The following is a 19,799-nucleotide window of genomic DNA, read 5'->3' as shown; positions in this document are numbered from 1 at the left end:
CTGCCATTTTGTTTGAAGAGGGGAATTTAAAAAAACACACACACCCAGTTATTTAATTTTCTGCTCATTAATGAAAGCCCGACTACAAAAGTTAATACTTGCAATGTCTACAGATAGAGAAAAGAAGAAATTATTATTCCTTTCACAGCCTAGGAGGAGATGGTGTATCCTGCAATTAAATAAGTGCCAGGCTACTGACTTTGGATCCTACCAGGAGTTTTATGAATATTGCTGGGTGGAAATTCAAGGTCATAAAACTGGACTGGGCATTTCAGGATGCAGCCCACATTCAGCTTTCCCTGTTGTCAAACAGCCATCCAGTGATGTCTGCTTGCACAGATCTGCACTCCTGAAACATCGACTGCCTTTTACTTTCCATGGATGTTGTGTGATCTGCTGAGTTTCTCCAATACTTTTATGTGCTGCATAAGACGCAAGCATCTGCAGACTTATTCTTTTATATAATTTTTTATTTAACACTTCACCGTGAACCACGTCAGTAATATATTCAGTATTAATATGTACACAGTGACATTGTCATTTTTTTCCCCTCCCCAACCCCCCATAAATTAAAGCAAGAAAAAGAAAAAATAACAAATGGAACAGAAAGGAAAGAATGAGAAAGATCATGATGTCTGATACATTATATTTAACTATTTTCTTAATTGTAACTTGTCTCATCAAGAGATGGAGGTCTGAAATTGGCAGTTTATAATAAACTTTATGTATGGTTCCCAAATTTGTTCAAGTAAAGTGTATTTGTCTCTTGGGTTGTAGGTAATTTTTTTCTAATGGAATACCCTTATTCATTTCTAGGTACCATTGTTGTATTTTTAAAGGTGTTTCCATTTTCCAAGTTATCATTATGCATTTTTTTGCTACTACAAGGGCAATCATAATGAATTGTTTTTGAGCCCTGTCTAATTTTAGACCTAGTTCTTTTCTTTTATGTTGTTTAACAGGAATATTGTTGGGTCTTTTGGTATCTTATTTTTTATAATTCTATGTAATATTAAGTTTAAATCCTCTCAAAAGGTTTTCACTTTTGTACGTCCAAACTGCGTGTATTATTGTACCAACTTCTTGTTTACAGCGGAAGCAATTGTCCAATAGTGTTGGATTCCATTCTTTTCATTTTTGAGGTGTAGTATATAATCTATGGAGCCAATTGTATTGTATCATACGATACAGAGTGTTTATTGCATTAGTCATGGTACCTGCACATAATTCCTTCCATGTTTCATTCTTTATCCATATATTTAAGACTTTTTCCCAAAATTGTTTGGGTTGATATATTACTTCATCATTTTCCTTGTTTTGTAACTTACTATACATGTTTGTGATAATTTTTTTAACTAGCAGTGACTGTGATTAAATATTCAAAGCAACTACTCTCAGATAACCCTCGACTAGTTCCCAGCTGCTCTTTTAAATAAGTTTTCAACTGAAAAATGAAAATATTGTACCATGATATTCCATATTTATCTTTTAACTGTTCAAATGTCCCAAAAAGCAATCTTTTATTCTTTTAATTTCTTTTCTTGCCCATTCCTTGAAGAATAAATTATCCATTGTAAAAGGTATTAATGCATTTTGATTTAGTAACATTTTTGTTATTTGATAATTTACCATTTTTAATATATGATGTAGTATTGGTTACATTGCACCAGTTTCTCATTCCACTTATAGAATAAGTGTTCAGGAACATTTTCCTCTAATTTATATAACTCTATATTAAGCCAAGCCAGTTTTTCTCCTGCCTGGTAAAAGTTTGACAAAAATTTTAATTGGGCTGCCATGTAAGAGTTTTTTAATCTTAGTAGCTGCAATTCCCCCTTGTTTATATGCCCATGTTAGTTTATCCAAAGCTACTCTTGATTTTTTGCCTTTCCATAGGAACTTTCTTATTAATTTATTCAATTTTTTTTAAAAATCCTGTCTAGGGAAATGGTAGCGTTTGGAATAAGTACATTAATTTTGATGCAGTTTACTCTCCCTATTAATGTTAGTGGTAGTTCTTTCCATTTCCTCTTGCTAATCCCTTACTAATCACAGAGGACCGATGGCATAGGGCACACATGTCAAACTCTGGCCCGCGATATAGTTATATTTGGCCCGCAAGATCATATCAAAAATATATTAGAGGTGGCCTGCTGGCCGCCGCGCCAGTATAGCGCATGCACAGTAACCGCTGTGTCCCAGGGTGAGAGAGAGAGAGAAAAATCCTGGTCCTTGAAAAGTAGTGGTGGGTGGTTTTATAAACACGCTGTCGTGACCCCCCGCCCACCCCCCCCAACGCAGCGCAGCCTGGCCGGTGTCAGGGGAAGCCAAGGCCGCTTCCCAGTGCCCGGAACCCCAGTGGCACAGCGTTTCTTGGAGCTGCAGATGGAGTCTGGACGCCGGAGGGAAGATTGGGGCTCCCCGCCAGGCGATGGGGGCGCCGGCCGCCCTGCGCCTTCCCACCGGACCAGCGGCGGGTGCCCGGAGTACACGTGGAGAACGAGGCTGGTCGGGCAGGTAGGGTGGAACACCCCCATCAATCTCGGGAGTGGCGTGGGCTGGATTGGGATTAGCCGCTCTCACCTGCTCCTCCACCGCTGACCGGGATCCCAGCGCGGTCCTGAGCGTGGAGATTGCCCTGGAAAGGTCCTGGGACACCGGCACGGAAAGAAGAGCAGGGTCCGTAGAACATTACAGATCAGAAACAGGCCTTTCGGCCCTTTGACTCTACCTCGTGAAAACCCAACACTGGAGAAACTCAGCGGGTTAAATTCAGCAGAGAGGTACCTGACAATGTTTGGCCTTTGATCCCCCCTCATCAATGTATGAGCGAAAGTCTGTGGTTCTCGTAAAAACACCAGAAGGGAGAAACTCAGCAGGTCAAAGGGGGTCCGGGAGAAACTCAGCAGGTCAAAGGGGGATCCGGGAGAAACTCAGCAGGTCAAAGGAGGGTCCGAGAGAAACTCAGCAGGTCAAGGGGGGAGGGGTCCGGGAGAAACTCAGAAGGTCAAGGGGAGGGGGTCCGGGAGAAACTCAGTAGGTCAAGGGGGGTCCGGGAGAAACTCAGCAGGTCAAGGGAGGTCCGGGAGAAACTCAGCAGGTCAAAGGGGGTCCGGGAGAAACTCAGCAGGTCAAGGGGGGTCCGGCAGAAACTCAGCAGGTCAAGGGGGGTCCGGGAGAAACTCAGCAGGTCAAGGGGGGGTCCGGCAGAAACTCAGGGGGGGCCTGACCTCGCCAGGACCGATGCCCACTCCCCCTCCCTGCCGCAGGCCGACCCGCGACTCACGGTGACGAGGCCGCTGATCCGCCGAGATGCCACCCTGCAGCGAGAGCCGATGCCCCCGTACTGTCGTTGTCCAACCCGATTGCCCGCAAACCCCGCCCTCCCGCACACAGGCCTGAGTAAGGATTATGAACTTTAATCTCAGGATAAAACGATCTTCCAATAGTTTCATGTCACAGTGATAAATATATTCCTGGTTAAAAATGGTCCTGCACCTGGATACAAGCTCATTAGGCATAAAACTTGAAAAGTGTGTAAGTCAAAGGATATCTGTACCAATGGAAAAAGGGCATGGCAAATAACCCTGCTAGAGTTCATGCCCACAATCAGTCACCCATTTGATTGTTTCAGGAATCATGTTATTCTCCTACATTCTCAATGGCCCTCAGATTTTACTATTCGACAGCACACTAGCAACATTTGACAAATCCTCTATAGAGAAATATTATTTATTGAGTATTTTATATCTCATTTGTTAATGCTTCTGAAAAGAGTTTATCCAAAACTATTATTAAACATTTATTTTAATAAGAAAAAGTTTAACATTACATATGTTGAAAGAAGAGAAAACATGCAGATGTTGTTGAAAATTTTCAATAAATATTTAGTTCGGCCCTCGACTTAGTCCAAGTTTTTAATTTTGGCCCTCCGTGAATTTGAGTTTGACACCCCTGGCATAGGGAATACCTAAAGTGATATGTGAGTGGAAAGGAAAAGGTTGAGAACCACTGATGTAATATGTTGGTCACATGGTCTCTGCACCTGTGTTCCTGGCCCACTTCCTTTCTCTTCAGAAGTAGCAAATTTGAGTACATGCTGTACCCAGTCTGTCACCCACAGTCAATCTCCAAAGCTTGCAGGGTTTGCAGCTTGATTTGTTCTCTTAAAGTGACAGTCCCACTCAAAGTAAAATGAACTGGGAGCATCTGATACAATAGATTCTCCCTTGTCTGCCAAACACTGCACCAGAGGCCATTGGAGCTCTCTATTAACAAAAGAATAATTCTATCTACAGTAATGAAGAGGGGCAGTGGGAGCTGTCAACCATACTAGCTGCACCCATTCAGAAGGGGTACCATGAGCCACAGGGATAGATTTCCTTCCCTCAGTGCATGATCCACACAAAGAATTCCCTGACAGGGAATGCCACATCCCCATGAGGTGGTACCCTTCCAATCCTGTATCCCACCTGAGAGTCTAAAAAGCCTCAATGCTCACTGGTAACAGCATACCTGGGCCTGAGATAGTTGCCTCCAGCTTTCCACAGTGGGAAGTGAGCAAGGAGCAGAGGCCTGTAATGACATCTCCCTGCTTCTACCACATCTCTTTCCCCACCAGCTTCTGTTGAGACCCCTCTCTGCCTCCGCCACATCACTTATCCCCCACCACCCCCACAACATTGCTCCTCTTGTGTCCCCTCCTTACTTATGCCACTCCTCTTTCTGCCACAAATCCTCCTGTCACATCCCTTCCCTGTTTCCGCCACATCAGCAGAACCTTCCCAGCACTAGGTCCTGTGTAGTCAGGTCCAGAAAGAACACTGCTGACAAATACAGGCACTGCCTGACCTGCACAGAGGCAAGACAGACAAGATAAATTCCATTTCCAGCCTGTTCATTGTGCAGTCAGTACTTGTCACAGCTGGCTGGAGCACAAAAATGGCACCTTTGACCCCCACCAATTATCAAACATCCACTTCCACCGATCCCTCCGCTTTTTCTCAACAACCCTACCACTCACTGACAACTCTCAGCCAGCGAGCCTACCACCAAATGAAACACAGGACCTTATCGAGAGCCTTGCAGTCTGAAGAAAGATCGAGCCTCAGACAGATCCATGCCTGATCTGAAAGGGGCAGCTGAGGCTCGAACTCACTCCACTCCGCCTTTTTATTTTAAATGTAGACATACATCATGGTAACAGGCCCTTCCAGCCTGTGGGCCCATGCTGCCCAAACACATCCAATTTACAACTCCCCAGTACATTTTGAAGGGTGGGATGAAACGCACGCAGACAGGGAGAGAATGTACAAACTCTTTACGAACAATGTCAGAATTGATTCTGGGTTGTTGCCGTGATAATAGCAATACGTATACGCTACGCTAACTGGCATTTATTAACTCACCGTCTCATCCTGGAGGAAGCTGTGCCAAATCTCTCTGGTGAGGCCACAGACTGCATTGGACGGTGCAGCAGGACTGATTATGGTGTGGTTGACGAGGGCAGACAGGTGGGTCCTTACTGTGGATAGGTGTCTGCAGTAGGCCAGCCCTGGGAAACAGAGCATCGTCTGTCAGTAATGAACCAAAACTTGCATCGAAACAGAAAGTTCAAGAGGCTAATCTCTGATCAGGCAATATTAGGTGTTACTCCATATCCATCGTACCCCTCCTCAGACATTCCCTACAACCTCAACAGGATAAACTAAGCAGGGTGAGTTTTAGCTAAACAAAACCTTGCTAGCAAATGAAGTGACCCATTAAATAACAAGTAGGTTTGGCCTGAATGATCTGCTCTTGAGGTATCGAAGGAGCAGGCAAGATTGTTGTCTGGCTGAAGACCTTGTAACTCTTCTTCACATGTAATTGCACTTCAGACGGTAAAGCTATCTATCCTGATGCAGGATTCAACCCAAAATATCAACCATTCCTTTGCCTCCACAGATGCTGCTTGGCCAGCTAAGTTACTCCTACTCCCTTTTCCTTCCCTTTCCATTCGGAATTACACCGTACCCCATCACTTCTCAGCTTTCTTCTCTTCTGCCCTCCCATGCACATCTATACATGACCTCTGTAGGCCTGCGCACCTCACCTGACCCTTCTTTTCTCCTCCCCCTACTTTTTTAGTCAGGTGCCTGTCTGCTTTTTGCTCATACTGTGACAAAGAGCTCAGCCCCAATATATTGGTCATCCTTTACCGACTATAGATGCTGTGGGACCTGCTGAGTTTCTCTAGCACTTTTGTATATTGCACTTGGGTTCCTCCCGTAGTTTATCTCTTGATCCAGATTCTGGTAACCGGTGTGTGAGTCTTAATTCAGAGTTGCATTGGCAGAGGCCCTGTGACATTCCCAAGGCCAAAGGGTCCGGTCAGGCTGCTTGTACATTCTGGTGGACAGGTCAGGCAGGGCCAGGTCACAACATATCCAGGTTAGGATGGGTGCACTGTGTTACCTTCCATCATTGATCAATAACTGATAGCTCATCCCAACACTGATCAACAGGATGATCGAGATTGGTACATCCACGGCAATGGCCGGATTGCTCGCTGAGAGCTCCAGTGCGGGTTCTGATCCTTCCTTGTCATTGCCGGTGCAGAATTGATACTCTTAAATTCATTGAATGCATAGGGAAACAGAGAGCTGGAATAAATGGGTCTTTTTCTAGCTAGATGTAACTGCTGGAGTATCTCAGCTCTTTAACATTAATATACTGGAGGGAAGGCAGGAGGAGGTTTCCTAATTGGCAAAAGGTGGAAAGAAATATTGTGTTGAGGACAATGTAATTCAGCCACAGGTTGCAGACGGATTGAGTGTCTGGTTGGAACACCGGCCAAGTGCGAGATCATGTACTTCAGTCAGAGGAGCCCAAAGGTAGATCATTATCGAAATGAAAAGGGTTTGCAAGTAAGTGAAGGACAGAGGCAGCCAAGTGTTCTAGGGCATGATAACTTACCAGGCAAGACTGATAAGTAGTTAAGAAAGCTAACTTTCATTGGAAAGGGGTTGGAGTTTATGTAGGGAGATTTGTTACAAGGTATTGATGAGGCCACACCTGAAATACTATGAACAATTTTCAACCGAAGCATTGAAGACAGTCCAAAGGAGATTCACCAGACTAATTCCAGGGATAAAATAAGTTTTCCTGTCAAGAGGGTCCAGATAGTTTGGGCCTGTATTCATTGGGTGTTAAGAATGAAGTGTGACCTTATTCAAACACAAACAATCTAAGGGGGACGACAGCATAGGTGTGGAAATGAAGAAAATAGGTACAAGGGCCAATCTTTTAAAACTGAGGTTTGGAGGATGTCTTCGCTCAGAGGCAGTAAATCACTGTCCTTTAATGTGGTGGGGGCCACGATCAGATATATTTAAGGTGGAGATAGGCAAGTATTTGAAAGATTGAAGAGCAGAGGGCTCAGTTAATCTGGTACAGAGGAAGCACTGGGGCAGTACAGATCAGCCTCCATCATGTTGAATGACAGGGCATGTGGGAGGGGCCTGGTGACCTACACCTGCTCCTATTTTTGTTCCTGATCTATCTGGGACTCCTTTCCATTCGGCATCTTTGCGAAGCTCTTTCATCTCCAGCGTATCATGGTTCCCAGGTCTTTCTCCACTGGGTCCAATCCAGCAACATGCTACAGTAGTAAAACGTGAAAATTTACAGACATGGCAGCTACAGTGGCACCATTGTCAGTCAGGAGGAGGTCGAAGGTTGGCTGGTACCACAGCCCAGAAAACAACCCCTTCAGCTCCCAGTGCACACAAACCCTCAATCACACCTTTACATATCCCATTTTTATTCTCCTCATCTCCCCCCACCACCCCAGATTCTACCACTCATTATGCGCAGTGACCAATTAATCCACCTATCCGCACATCATTGGGGTGTTGAAGGAAACCAGAGCACCCAAAGGAAACCGATGTGGTCGGGATTGAACCTGGGTCACTGGAGTGGCAAGACAAGGCTCTACTGAGTTGAGTTACTGAGCCACCCAACTTCACAAAGTGTTCCTTTAACAGAGGTGTATAAGATTATGAGGGGCTTGGGTAGGGTGGACATCCAGCACCATTTTCCCAGAGTAATAACAAATATCAGACGGCATCTGTTTAAGGTGCATGGAGGTCAGAGAGTGGTGGGTGTCTGTACTACATTGCCAAGGGTGGTGGTGGAGGCTGGTATAATAGATACAGTCAAAAGACTCTTGGATAAGCACATGGATGTAAGAGAAATAGAGGGCTGTGGGTGTGAGAAAGTGAAAGATCAGATTGCTATGGAGTAGATTTGCATAGGTTGGCACATTGTGGGCTGAAGGGCCTGTTCTGTGCTGTCAAGTTCGATGTCCCTTCCCCTATGGAAAGGTTCAATGAGTCTGGGAAAGGACACCGCTGGCTCGCTAATTAAGAAACAAAGTAGAGAGGTGGAAGCACTGTACTTGGGCACTCCCCCACATCCAACCCAATCACAGAGGCACGTACATCCGTAGAACGCCCTGGACAGGATCTGGTACTTCATGTTGTCACAAAGCATCTTCAGTGGAGCCCTGGTGGGAAAATGGAGAAAAATAAGTCATCCTTAAAGAGCATCAGAAGGGTAGACAGCACCTGTCAGTACAAGCAATGGTGAATGCCAACAGATCCTCACGACTCCTGCCCCACCTACCATTTTACAGCTTATGGCTGAGTTAACCAGATTACTCGGTATATCCCTGCCTTGGGATTCATGAGCAAGTGCACACTGTACACAGAGACTGAATAAATCGACGCTGCCCCTCAGCTCCAGCGACCCAGGTTCAATCCTGGCCACCGGTGTGGTCTGCATCAGTTTGCACATTTTCTCCCTGCGAGTTTCCCTCAGCTGCTCCAGTTTCCATCACGTCCTGCATTAATTGGCCCACTATAAATTGCCTCTACTGTGAAGGTGAGTGGATGTGGTGAGAATAAAAAAAATGGTCTCAGGGTGAGTGGAGATTGATGGTCAGTGTGGACAGTTGGTCAACTGGCCTATTACACAGCTCAATCTCTCTCCCCTGTTTGAGATGCATTGGCAGGACGAACTCTCCAGTCCACAGATAAAACATGACAAAAGCAAGGAAATTAAAATGCATTCGACATCAAAATCAAGTTCAAGGTTGTATAGATTTATACAGAGTGAACTTTAAGAGGATCAGGATTACAAGGACTTCTGTTGCCAGGAATAATGGAATCAAATTCAGTCAGAACTTGGCAAGGGAACTGGATAAGCGTCTTGGTGAGAATAATTTTCAGTCTTAATGTAACTATTGCAATTAGCTTGTATGGAGCTGGGATAGATTTGATGGGCCAAAAGGTTATGGCGATTCAATGACTGGATGCAACTGCAGTGCAGGCAAGGGTGTGGACTTCTTAAGAAGTTGTTAAGCTTACATTAAAAAAGAGCAGAATTCCATCAATGTAATTTGATCTGTGGAGCTGTCCCTGCCCATTAGTGTGTTCGTACCTCTCGTGATTACATCCATTGGATGGCCCTCCATCAGACGAGCCACTCTGGGAGCATGAGGAGCAGGAGGATTTCCGGATATTTGGCTGCCACATGAGGGGGATCCCACTGCCTTGGACATCCATCAGGTCCTGGGGAACTGCAACAAGACCTTAGATAAGCTTCTTCATTGCCTAAGATACCTCTGACATTGGTGTCACCTGCAAACTCACTAACCAAGCTGATTACCGTGTCATCCAAGTCACTAATCTCACCATTAGCAAACCTGCTGTTCAGGGCAGAGCTGTCAGTGATAAACTTACCTCTACCTCACAGTGACTGGAAGCCAGCTCTCTGAAAGCTCCTCATACCTCCCCCATTCATTTTGTTGCTCTCATGGGAATGTTTGATGCAGCCAGCAGCTATATTAGAACATTACAGCCCAGTACAGGCCCTTCACTCCAAGATGTGTTGTGCCAAACTATGGGAACCTACTCCTCAACTATCTAATTTTTCCCCTAACTTGTGCCCATAAACCAATGGTTTTCAACCTTTTTCTTTCCACTCACATTCCACTTTAAATAATCCCTATGCCATCGGTGCTCTGTGATTAGTAAGGGATTGCTTAAGGTGGTATGTGAGAGGGAAGGGAAGGTTGAGAATCACTGCTCTAGACCCAATTGTTACTGAAATAATTTGCTTGAGAAAAACTGTCATTGGCCCATTTCCTTTAGAATTACGAAACCATGCACATAACGAATCAATTAAGTACCATTAAAACAGTAGTTTTCAACCTTTTTATTTTCCACCCATATACCACTTTAAGCAATCCCTTACTAATTACAGAGCACCTATGGCATAGGGAATACTTAAAGTGGTATGTGAGTGGAAAGAAAAAGGTTGAGAACCACTGCCATAAAACCTCTATTTTTCTTACATTTTTCATGTGTATATCTAAGTTCTTTGAATGTCCTTATTGTACCAATCCCTATAATGCATTCCAGGCATCCATCACTCGGAATAAAAAACTTACCTTTGACATCTCCCTTAAACTTTTCTCCACTCACCTTAAACCTACAGCCTCTGGTATCTGCTATTGATGCCCCAGGAAAAAGAAGCTGGCTGTCCACCCTATCTAAGCCCCTTGTAATCTTATTTACCTCTATCCTTTATTAAGTATCCTCTCATCCTTCATTGTTCTGTCAACCTTGCTCAGAGGCATGTTCTACAATACAGACAACATCCTGATAAATTTCCTCTGCACCCTCTCCAAAACATCTACATCCTTCCTGTAATGGGGTGACCAAAACTGGGCACTATACACCAGTTCATGTTCATCAACAACTCTTCAGTGCTTTGCCAAAATCACAGGGCTGGAGTGGCCAACAATTCATTGCAAGATTCCTCTTTTCAGATCAAATCTTTTGGTCAATGACACCAATCCAGTTCCAAAAACACAGAGCCCAAACCATAAACGGCCAAATCAACAGTTCAATATCACTGAGGTCACACACATATCCTCTGGGTCACCTCAGTGATTGGTGACACATCAGCAGGATTGATGAACACTTACCGATCTCAGGGTTTGTGCCTGGGAAGATCATTCTGAAGACGTAGTCAGTCGCTTCCTCCTCCTCCTTGTCGGAGTTGGACTCTGCTGATCCTGGAGGGCTTCTCTTCCGCAGCTTTGGGAAGACCTTGCCCTGCAACCAAATGAACAGAAAGATGCAATGAGACGAGCCAAGCAGCTCATGTTTTCATAAAGTGGCCAGTTCACACTTCAGCAACATTTGCAATGCTCTTCAGTTTATTCACCAACTGCGAATAAAAACCCTGCTTTGTGCAGATCAGCAAATCCCTGCTGAACCAAGTTGCAAAAGTATAATCGATTTTACTCCTTCAAATGAGCTGTAGCAAAAAAATGTATTATATCAACCTGGAAATCAGAAGAGAGCCTGAGAATACAGCAATGGTACATAGAAATGAATAAATGTATTCCATTGGAAAAAATAACATACAATTTAAGAAATAACTCACAGTATTCGAACAAATTTGGGAACCGTTCATGAAACACAACAGAGAGGGCCTACCGCGGACCTCCACCCCCTAAAATGACAGAAGGAGAAGACGACGAAATGAACTGACCCAGTGTGTAAAAGTAGAAGACACAACTTTCTTGTTTATTTTCATTGTGTGATGACATTGTTTAATGGGTTTAATGTTTCATATATGTTGAACGTTGAATGGGTGGGGAGGGGGGGTGAAGGAGGGAGGGAAGAGAGGGAGAAAATGACACTGTGTATATTCAAGAGGGAAATGTTTGTGTGCATTTTGGTCAGTATGGTTCATAGTGTGAAAAATAAAAAAAATTTTAAAAAATGGAGTCACAAATAATTCTCCGCATATTTTTTCTAGTTAACTCCTAACATGCAACGAGAAATCACAGAGTGAATCAGTGAAGTCTGCAGATGCTGTGACTAGTAAAAACTGAGAAATGCTGGAGGAACTCAGCTGGATGGCATTAACATCAGCTTTTTCAGTTTTCTTTTAAATCCTCCCTTCTTCTTCCCACTGTTGCCTTCCCCCCCATCCAGTTGTCTCCCTCCCTCCCCCTTGCTTCCTTTTTCCTGTGTCTCTTTTCAGAGCCAAAAATCAATTCTCACCTCTCCTCTTATCATATTGTAGGGCACTACCAGTTGCCCCAATAATTACAAAGACAAAGTCTGAGGGGAACGATAGGCTTTATTGTACATAAGACTTGAGCTGGCTCGGATCCAAGCTAGGGAAGTGCAGGGAAGGGAGAGGTGGCTTGACCTTTATGGCTTGACCTTTAGGGGAGAGTGTCATCAGGGGCAGGCCAGACTGTGCCTTTACTGGCCAATGAGTACATACAATCCATACTATTACATTCACCCCCTCTTTTTAAACAGAACCCGCCCCCCTTCTTTTCGTCACAGATTTTCAAAATCTAACTAGAGGTTTAGCCGCACCGGTGACTTCCTCCTTCTGTGAGACCGACGGGGCGGGGGCAGGTGTGTCCATGCTCTGCTGTTCAGGAGGGGAAGCAGTCCTGAGGGAGGCAGGGGAGGGAACAGTCTGGATCGGGGTGATGATTGAGGGCTCCCGGGAGGAAGTGGGGGTTTGATGTATCCCGGAGAACCAACTCCTGGAGAGGAGAGCCGGGCAGCTCGGCCTCCAGTATTGCACTCCTGTGAGGGGTGGTCTGCTCCGTGAGTTGGTCGATAGCAGGCAGGGCAGTCTCGGGATCCCCGGCCCTCGCCAGGTCTTGGATAGGCCCAGTGTCCTCGTGGCCATCGGGATACCTCACAAATGCGTAATGCGGGTTGGCGTGTATGAGGTGTACCGCTTCCACCAGTGGATCCGTCTTATGGCCCCTCGCGCGTCTCCATACCAGGACTGGTCCTGGGGTTGCCAGCCAAGGAGGAATGGAGGAACCATTCGCCGATCTCCTAGGGAAAGTAAACAAGCATTCATGCGAGGTGGTGTTAGTCGCGGTGCACAGGAGTGATTGGATGGCGTGGAGCACTTCGGGCAAAACGTCCTGCCAGCAGGACACCAGCATGTTTTTCGACCAAAGGGCCAGAAGCTCCGCCTTCCAGACGGTGGCGTTGTCCCTTTCTACCTGGCCATTACCAGGTTATAGCTGGTGGTCCTGCTGGTGGGTATGTCTTTGGCCAAGAAGTACTGTCGCAGCTCTTCACTCATGAACAAGAACCCCCGATCGCTTTAGATATAATCGGGGTACCCGAATAGGGCGAAGATACTGCGCAGCACCTTGATTACTGTCGCCGAGGTCATATCCAGACAGGGAATAGTAAAGGGGAACCTGTAAAACTCGTCTACCACCATCAGGAAGTAGGCATTTCTATTTGCGGTGGATAGGGGCCCTTGAAATCGACACCGAATCGTTCAAATGGGCATGTGGCCTTAATGAGATGTGCTTTCTTGGGTCAGTAGAACTACGGCTTACATTCAACGCAGATCTGGCAGCGTCTGGTTATGGACTTGACGTCCTCAACAGAATACGGATGGTTCCGAGTCTTGAAGAAGTGGTATAACCTTGTGACTCCGGGGTGGCACAGACTGTTGTGGAGGGTCTGGAGGGAGTCGAGATGCGCGCTGGCACATGTCCCCCAGGATAGGGCGTCTGGGGGATCGTTGAGATTACCTGGTTGGTACAAGATGTCATAATTATAGGTGGAGAGCTCGATCCTCCACCTAAGAATCTTGTCATTATTGATTTTACCCTGCTGTTTAGTATTAAACATGAAGCCCACAGCCCTCTGGTCTGTCAGCAGGGTAAACCATTTACCTGCCAGGTAATGTCGCCAGTGGGGCACGCATCAACAATCGCTTGGGCCTCCTTCTCGACCGAGGAGTGCCGTACCTCAGGACCATGCAGGGTGGCCTGCCTGCTACTGGCCTGCCTGCCTGGTTAAGAGTGGCAGCCAGTGCGCAATCAGAGGCATCGCTCCCCACCTGAAAAGGGATGGACTCGTCCACGGGATGCATCGTGGCCTTTGCGATGTCTCCTCGGATCTGATAGAATGCAGCTTGGGCTTCCGCCGATAACGGGAAGGTTGCGGACTTAATCAGGGGGTGGGCTTTATCGGTGTAATTGGGCACCCATTGTGCATAGTAGGAAAATAGCCCCAGGCACCTCTTCAGCACCTTTAGGGTGTTTTGGACTAGGTGCTCCATAAGGGGTTGCATGCGGTCAGGGTCCAGGGCAATGACACTATGTGCCACGACACATCCGAGAAGGGCCAGGCGGTCTGTGTTGAACACGGACTTGTCCTTATTGTAGATCAAGTTGAGAGACTTGGCCGTATGTAAGAATTTTGCGAGGTTTGTGTCGTGGTCCTGCTGGTCATGGCTGCAGATAGTGACATTGTCAAGGTATGGGAACGTCGCCGTCAGTTTTGCTCCTCCACCATCCGATCCATAACCCTCTGAAAAGCAGAGACACCGTTAGTAACACCGAAAGGCACCCGCAGGAAATGAAAAAGTTTGGTGTCGGCCTTGAAACCTGTGTAGAGCCAGTTGCTCGGGCGAAGGGGGGAGTTGATGTTAAGCCGACTTGAGGTCGATGGTGAAAAAGACTCTGTATTGTGCAACCTTTTTGACCAAGTCGGCTATCCGGGGTAGAGGGTACGCATCGACTGGGTGAAGCGGTTGATGGTTTGACTATAATCAATCACCATCCGGGGCTTGCCTGCCCCTCTGACCACGAGGACCTGTGCCCTCCAGGGGCTGGAGCTAGGGGCTATGATCCCCTCCTCCAAGAGTCGCTGAACCTCAGCCCAGATGAACGCCATATCCTCAGTGCTGTAGCACTTGCTCTTGGTGGTGATCGATTTATAGTCCGGGGTGAGGTTTGCGAATAGTGACGGAAGGGCCACCCGCAGGGTGGTGAGGCTGCAGGTCGGTGCCAGAGACTAGGTGCTCGATTGGTAGGGGGTGTCCGTAAGCTGTGGGTTGCAAACGGTGAGTGGCGGTTGGTGGCCCCCGAATGCCATCGTCACACTTCTGAATTGACTTTGGAAGTCGAGGCCCAGGAGGATCGGCACACAGAGATGGGGCATAACCAACAACAGAAAGTCATTATAACATTCCCCCCCCCAACCCCCACTGTCAGAGACACCACACAGTACCCCCAGATACAAGTTTGCTGGTCTTTCGCCGCCATCAACTTCAATCCAGTCATCGGCCAAATGGGTATCGAGAGTCTAAGGGCCACCTTGGGGTGGATAAAACCTTCAGGAGTGTCACTATCGAAGAGGCGGTTCGATTTGTGTCCATTCACCTCGATCTGCATCATGGAGTTCGTGATTGGGTGAGGGCTGGCTTGGTTCAAGGTAATCGATACCAGGATGGGCATGTTATCTTCGTCGTCTGTGGGGAGGTCCGATGTCCAAGATTGCGGCCTTCATGTTGACCATGCTGCCTACGTCGATGAAGAAGGTGAAAGTGGTGTCGTCGGGGGCTGAAGTGATGTCGATGATGAGAGCTGCCGCTGCGTAGAGGATGGGGGCGAGAGCGAGTAAAATGGTGCTCCCCTTTCTGCGCAAATGGCCAGCACCGGAAGCTCCTCGGCCATACACGCTGTGCTGCTTTGGGCTGGGGCTCTGCACCTGCAGACTCATTGATAATGGGCCTTTTTCCTGCAGCCCGAGCAGGTAGCTCCATTCGCGGAGCAGAGACGTCGTAGATGTCTTGCCTGCCCACGGAAGTTGCATCTCGAGGATCCCGGCGCCACTGCAGCCGCAGTTGGGTCGGCCTTCCCCGACTCCCAGGATGGAGGCCCTCACAGTGGCACGTACTGGATAGGCCCACTTTTGCTCATGATCGACTCTGCATGGCGCTGGGCCGAGTCTAAGGTCCTGGCCAGTTGGATCGCCTGTTTCAGTGGGAGTTGATCCTCCTCAAGGAGATGTTGTCGGATATAGTCTGACCTCAACCCCGACACGCAAGCATCCTGGATCAGGTCTTCCACGCACTGGACCCCTGGCACCGGGACCATGGGGTTTCCTCAAACAGTCCTTTCCCAGTGTGATCAGGGCTCGGACAATCTCTTCTACCGACTCACCAGCCTGCTGTTTTCTGGATGCCAGGAGGTAACGGGAGTAGACCTCTGATTTTGGGCTTGTATAGCACCTGTAGCTCAGCCATTGCTTCGGTGTAGGTCATAGCTTGGAAAGCCCTCTGGCCAACACTTGCCTATAGGACTTTCAGCCTCTTCTCATCCAAGTCGACCACTCCAGCAGCGGCCTCCAAGAAGTTGTTAAAGCAATTGATCCACTGCTCAAAGAGTTCTGATGCACCCGAGACTTTGGGATCCACCTCTAGCCGATCGGGGCGCAGCAACTTCTCCATTACCGGAGACATTAAAATTTTATGTGCAATAAATTGTTGGGCACTACCAGTTTCCCCAATAATTACAAAGACAAAGAATTAGGGGAACTATAGGCTTTATTGTACATAAGACTTGAGGTGGCCCGGATCCAAGTTAGGGAAATGCAGGGAAGATAGAGGTGGCTCTAACTTTATGGCCTAGGACACAGGGGAAGAGTCTAGGGGAGAGTGTCATCAGGGGGCGAGCCAGCCTGTGCCTTTACCAGCCATTGAGTATATACAATCCATTCCATTACACATATACTGTACAATTAACTATTGATAAATTGTCTGTTGGTCTGGAGTCCACACTGCACCCCCCCCCCCCCACCCCACTGCCATTCTTCAGTCATTATTCAGATACCCAAAGTAAAACACAAAAGTTTGCAGACACTGTGGTTGAAGTAAGAACACAACACGGGATAAACTTAGCTGGTCAAACAGTATCCTTTATAGAGCAAAGATAAAGATACAAAAAACTTCCTGTTTTTTTAGCTCATACCCTGAAGAAGGGTTCAGACCCAAAACATCAGTAATATATCTTTACCTCCCATGGATACTGCAAGACTGGCTGAAGTTCCTCCAACATTTCGGAGTGTTTTACGAAAAATCACACAACCAGATAGTTAACCCTGTCTCTAATGCAAACATTTGCATCTTATTTACCAATAAAACTGACAATCCTTATGGAAGTCTGGCTGCTTCCATCAGATAGAAAGCATTCTTTAACTACAACAAAACAGTGGGCGTCATCTAATATGACTTACCATAATGTAATAGTTGATCCCATGTAAAAGATCAGCCTACTTTTTGCCCTGACCACCCACTCATCCAAGATTCCAACCAAGAACCCTGGCCTTGACTGCCCACCCATCCAACGCCCAATTGCTTGCCCTTCTGAGCTCCAGACGCCCCGATCGCAGATCCTCACTCTGGCTGCCTGCCAGAGCTCCCGATGCCCCAACTGCGGACCCTTGCTCCAGCTGCTTATCCACCAGAGGTCCCGACGCCCCGGCCATAGACTCTTCTCGGCTCCTGCCACCCACCCATCCAAGTTCCCGACGCCCCGTACGTGGAATTACCACCCAGTCCCAGCCATCTGAGCTCCTTATGCCTTGAACAATGCAAGGTCAAAAGTATTTCCTGTGTAAAAGTCAACCCCCCCCAAATTTGATCGGAAAAATTGGTTCAAAAAAATCGACTATTCCTTGAGTATATACAGCACATCAGACTGCAAAAAGGTGGAAATCTGGGGAATCTCATTTGGCACAGTTCATGCATAACTCTGAGCACCTTAATGAATGAAACTTGGAACTAAGACATTAAACAAATGAAAATCAAAGGAAGTGTGATGCTAGAAATCTGAAGTGATAACAGAAAATACTGCTAACAGTCAGCAGGTCAGGCACCACCTGTGGAAAGAGGAACCAAGTTAACGTCTCAGGTCAAAGACCTTTAATCGGAACTGGGAACGAGAGAAAGTTAGGTTTCAGTTGCACAGAGAGATAGGATAGAACAAAGGAAACTAATTTGACCTGACGGCTTAAAATAAGGTGTTGGTGAAGCCAACTGGATGATAAAAAGGGCAACTAGAGAGGAAAACCAATCAACAGATGGCCTTAACAATCACTTATCCTGCAACCCTGAAGCGTTAATTTCCACAGAGGCTGCCTTACCTTCTGAGTGTTTCTGGCCTTTTCTGTCATACCTTGAAGGAATCATCATTTCCCTAGAATGTCAGTGTAAGAAACCCTTCCTCACCTTCCCTCTCTGTGACCACAAAGGAGGATCCAGCTGCCCACGAGGCAAGAGACCGTTCTCAAGACACGAGAGGAAGGCCAGAAGATGTCCACCCTTGGGAAAACGCAGAGGAGGTCTCTGAATGCCATCTTGACTCACCAGGACCACGGTACCACCACTGTCGACTGTGGATATACAGGAGAATGAGGCAGATGGATTACCACTAGAACTGATCATAGGCACACTGCTGACCGTTGGTCAGTATGGATAGAGGCTAGCAGGGACTATGGCCATGGGTGGAAGCTCTCTCTTGGGCTCTTGTTCCTTGTACCTCGGTTTTAAGTCAGGGTGAGGACTGCAGGTTGGATTCTGAAGTGGTTAGGAAGATCCATGTCTCAAACCTGTGGTAGGAATACTCCTATAGGAAGGTGCAAGGGGTGGACTTCTCCATTCCTTCTACCTCGTCCTCCTCGTGAATGAGCGAGAAGGAGGCAGAGAGAAAGAATCCTAACCAAGTCAGAAAAAAAAGTGGTGTCTCAATCTCAAAGATGAACAGGTGCAAATCTGAACATGTCTGGCTGGTAAATCACAGATCACAGTGCACTACACAATCGTGCTGGAGAACCTCACAGAGTAACAGGAGTGAAGCAGGTCACACAGCATCTTTTTGGAAGGACAATCTGAATAAAAGGTAGGGAGTGGGAGGAAGGGCACACAAGCCAACAGGTAAGAGGTCATGGTTGGCCAAAGATGGAAGGGCAGAAGAGAAAAAGGCTGAGAAGTGAAAGGGGAGGGGCGCAGCAACTTCTCCATTACCGGAGACATTAAAATTTTATGTGCAATAAATTGTTGGGCACTACCAGTATCTTTCTGAATGGAGAGAGAAGGGAAGAGGGTGGGAAGCTGGAGGAAAGGAGCCAGAGGGATAGGGAAGTCGAGAGACTCAAGTGAGGAGTTTAACTGGAAGCGGGGAAGTTGACGTTGGAGAGTGCCCGATAGAACACAGAGTGCTGTTGCTTCAATTTGCGGGTAATCTATTGGAGTGAGAAATACAAAATTAAAACAAAAAAATTCTTTCCTTCTTACTCTGCTGGTGACAGTGAAGGTAAACAATTTCCTCCAGATGGATGGTCATGGCATAGTCCCAGTACACACTGGAAAACAAGATCAAAGCTCACACAGATTACTGAGCAACACTACTTGGCCATTTCCCACAGAGAATTTCTCCCAAGCCCAGACGGGCACCTGAAAGAAACACACAGAGAGAACCATCTGACAAACAGCCACTCAACTCGAGCTCACTAAACCACTTCGGCTAGAGTTGACGCAACCCATTTTCAGTTCCCGCGGGCAGTGGGCCCACCAACAGCCACAGGGGGCTCTTGGCTCTCTTCATTTGCATTTGCCAATGATGCAGAATGACTTGTAGGTTGCGTTTCAGAATGCTAAAGACCAGCTATGGCCAGGGGAGTTTTAACTGTGGTGTGACACACTGGCATATCTCTCTTTTTTTTAGTAATAATCAGAGGAAGATGTATATTGGTCCACAGTTTCACATTTAGTACTTAAATGAGCTCCAAGCTATTTATTGAGAGGCTTTCCATTTACATTAGTGGAGGACATCCACAAACATACCTGAAGGATAGGCAAGAGAAATGATCCTCTGGGATTTCAATCCAAGA

At 46.7% G+C, this 19,799-nt stretch overlaps 1 protein-coding gene across 1 annotated transcript in view; it reads right to left on the bottom strand.

Annotated features, from left to right (window-relative positions):
* The window catches only part of sgsm1a (small G protein signaling modulator 1a), a 59,569-nt gene that overhangs the window by 22,088 nt on the left and 17,682 nt on the right, over positions 1-19,799 (bottom strand). Inside the window, exons 9-14 of the mRNA XM_069936152.1 lie at positions 19,204-19,271; positions 18,139-18,302; positions 11,036-11,165; positions 9,484-9,622; positions 8,484-8,548; positions 5,409-5,554 (exon numbers count right to left, since the gene is read on the bottom strand). Of these exons, the coding sequence (XP_069792253.1) occupies positions 5,409-5,554; positions 8,484-8,548; positions 9,484-9,622; positions 11,036-11,165; positions 18,139-18,302; positions 19,204-19,271 (712 nt within the window). The remainder of the gene's footprint in view (positions 1-5,408; positions 5,555-8,483; positions 8,549-9,483; positions 9,623-11,035; positions 11,166-18,138; positions 18,303-19,203; positions 19,272-19,799) is intronic.

The sequence above is a fragment of the Narcine bancroftii genome, chromosome 4 (assembly GCF_036971445.1).
Source record: "Narcine bancroftii isolate sNarBan1 chromosome 4, sNarBan1.hap1, whole genome shotgun sequence".
In the NCBI taxonomy this organism is placed as follows: domain Eukaryota; kingdom Metazoa; phylum Chordata; class Chondrichthyes; order Torpediniformes; family Narcinidae; genus Narcine; species Narcine bancroftii.
This window is presented reverse-complemented; position numbering and strand designations above follow the sequence as displayed.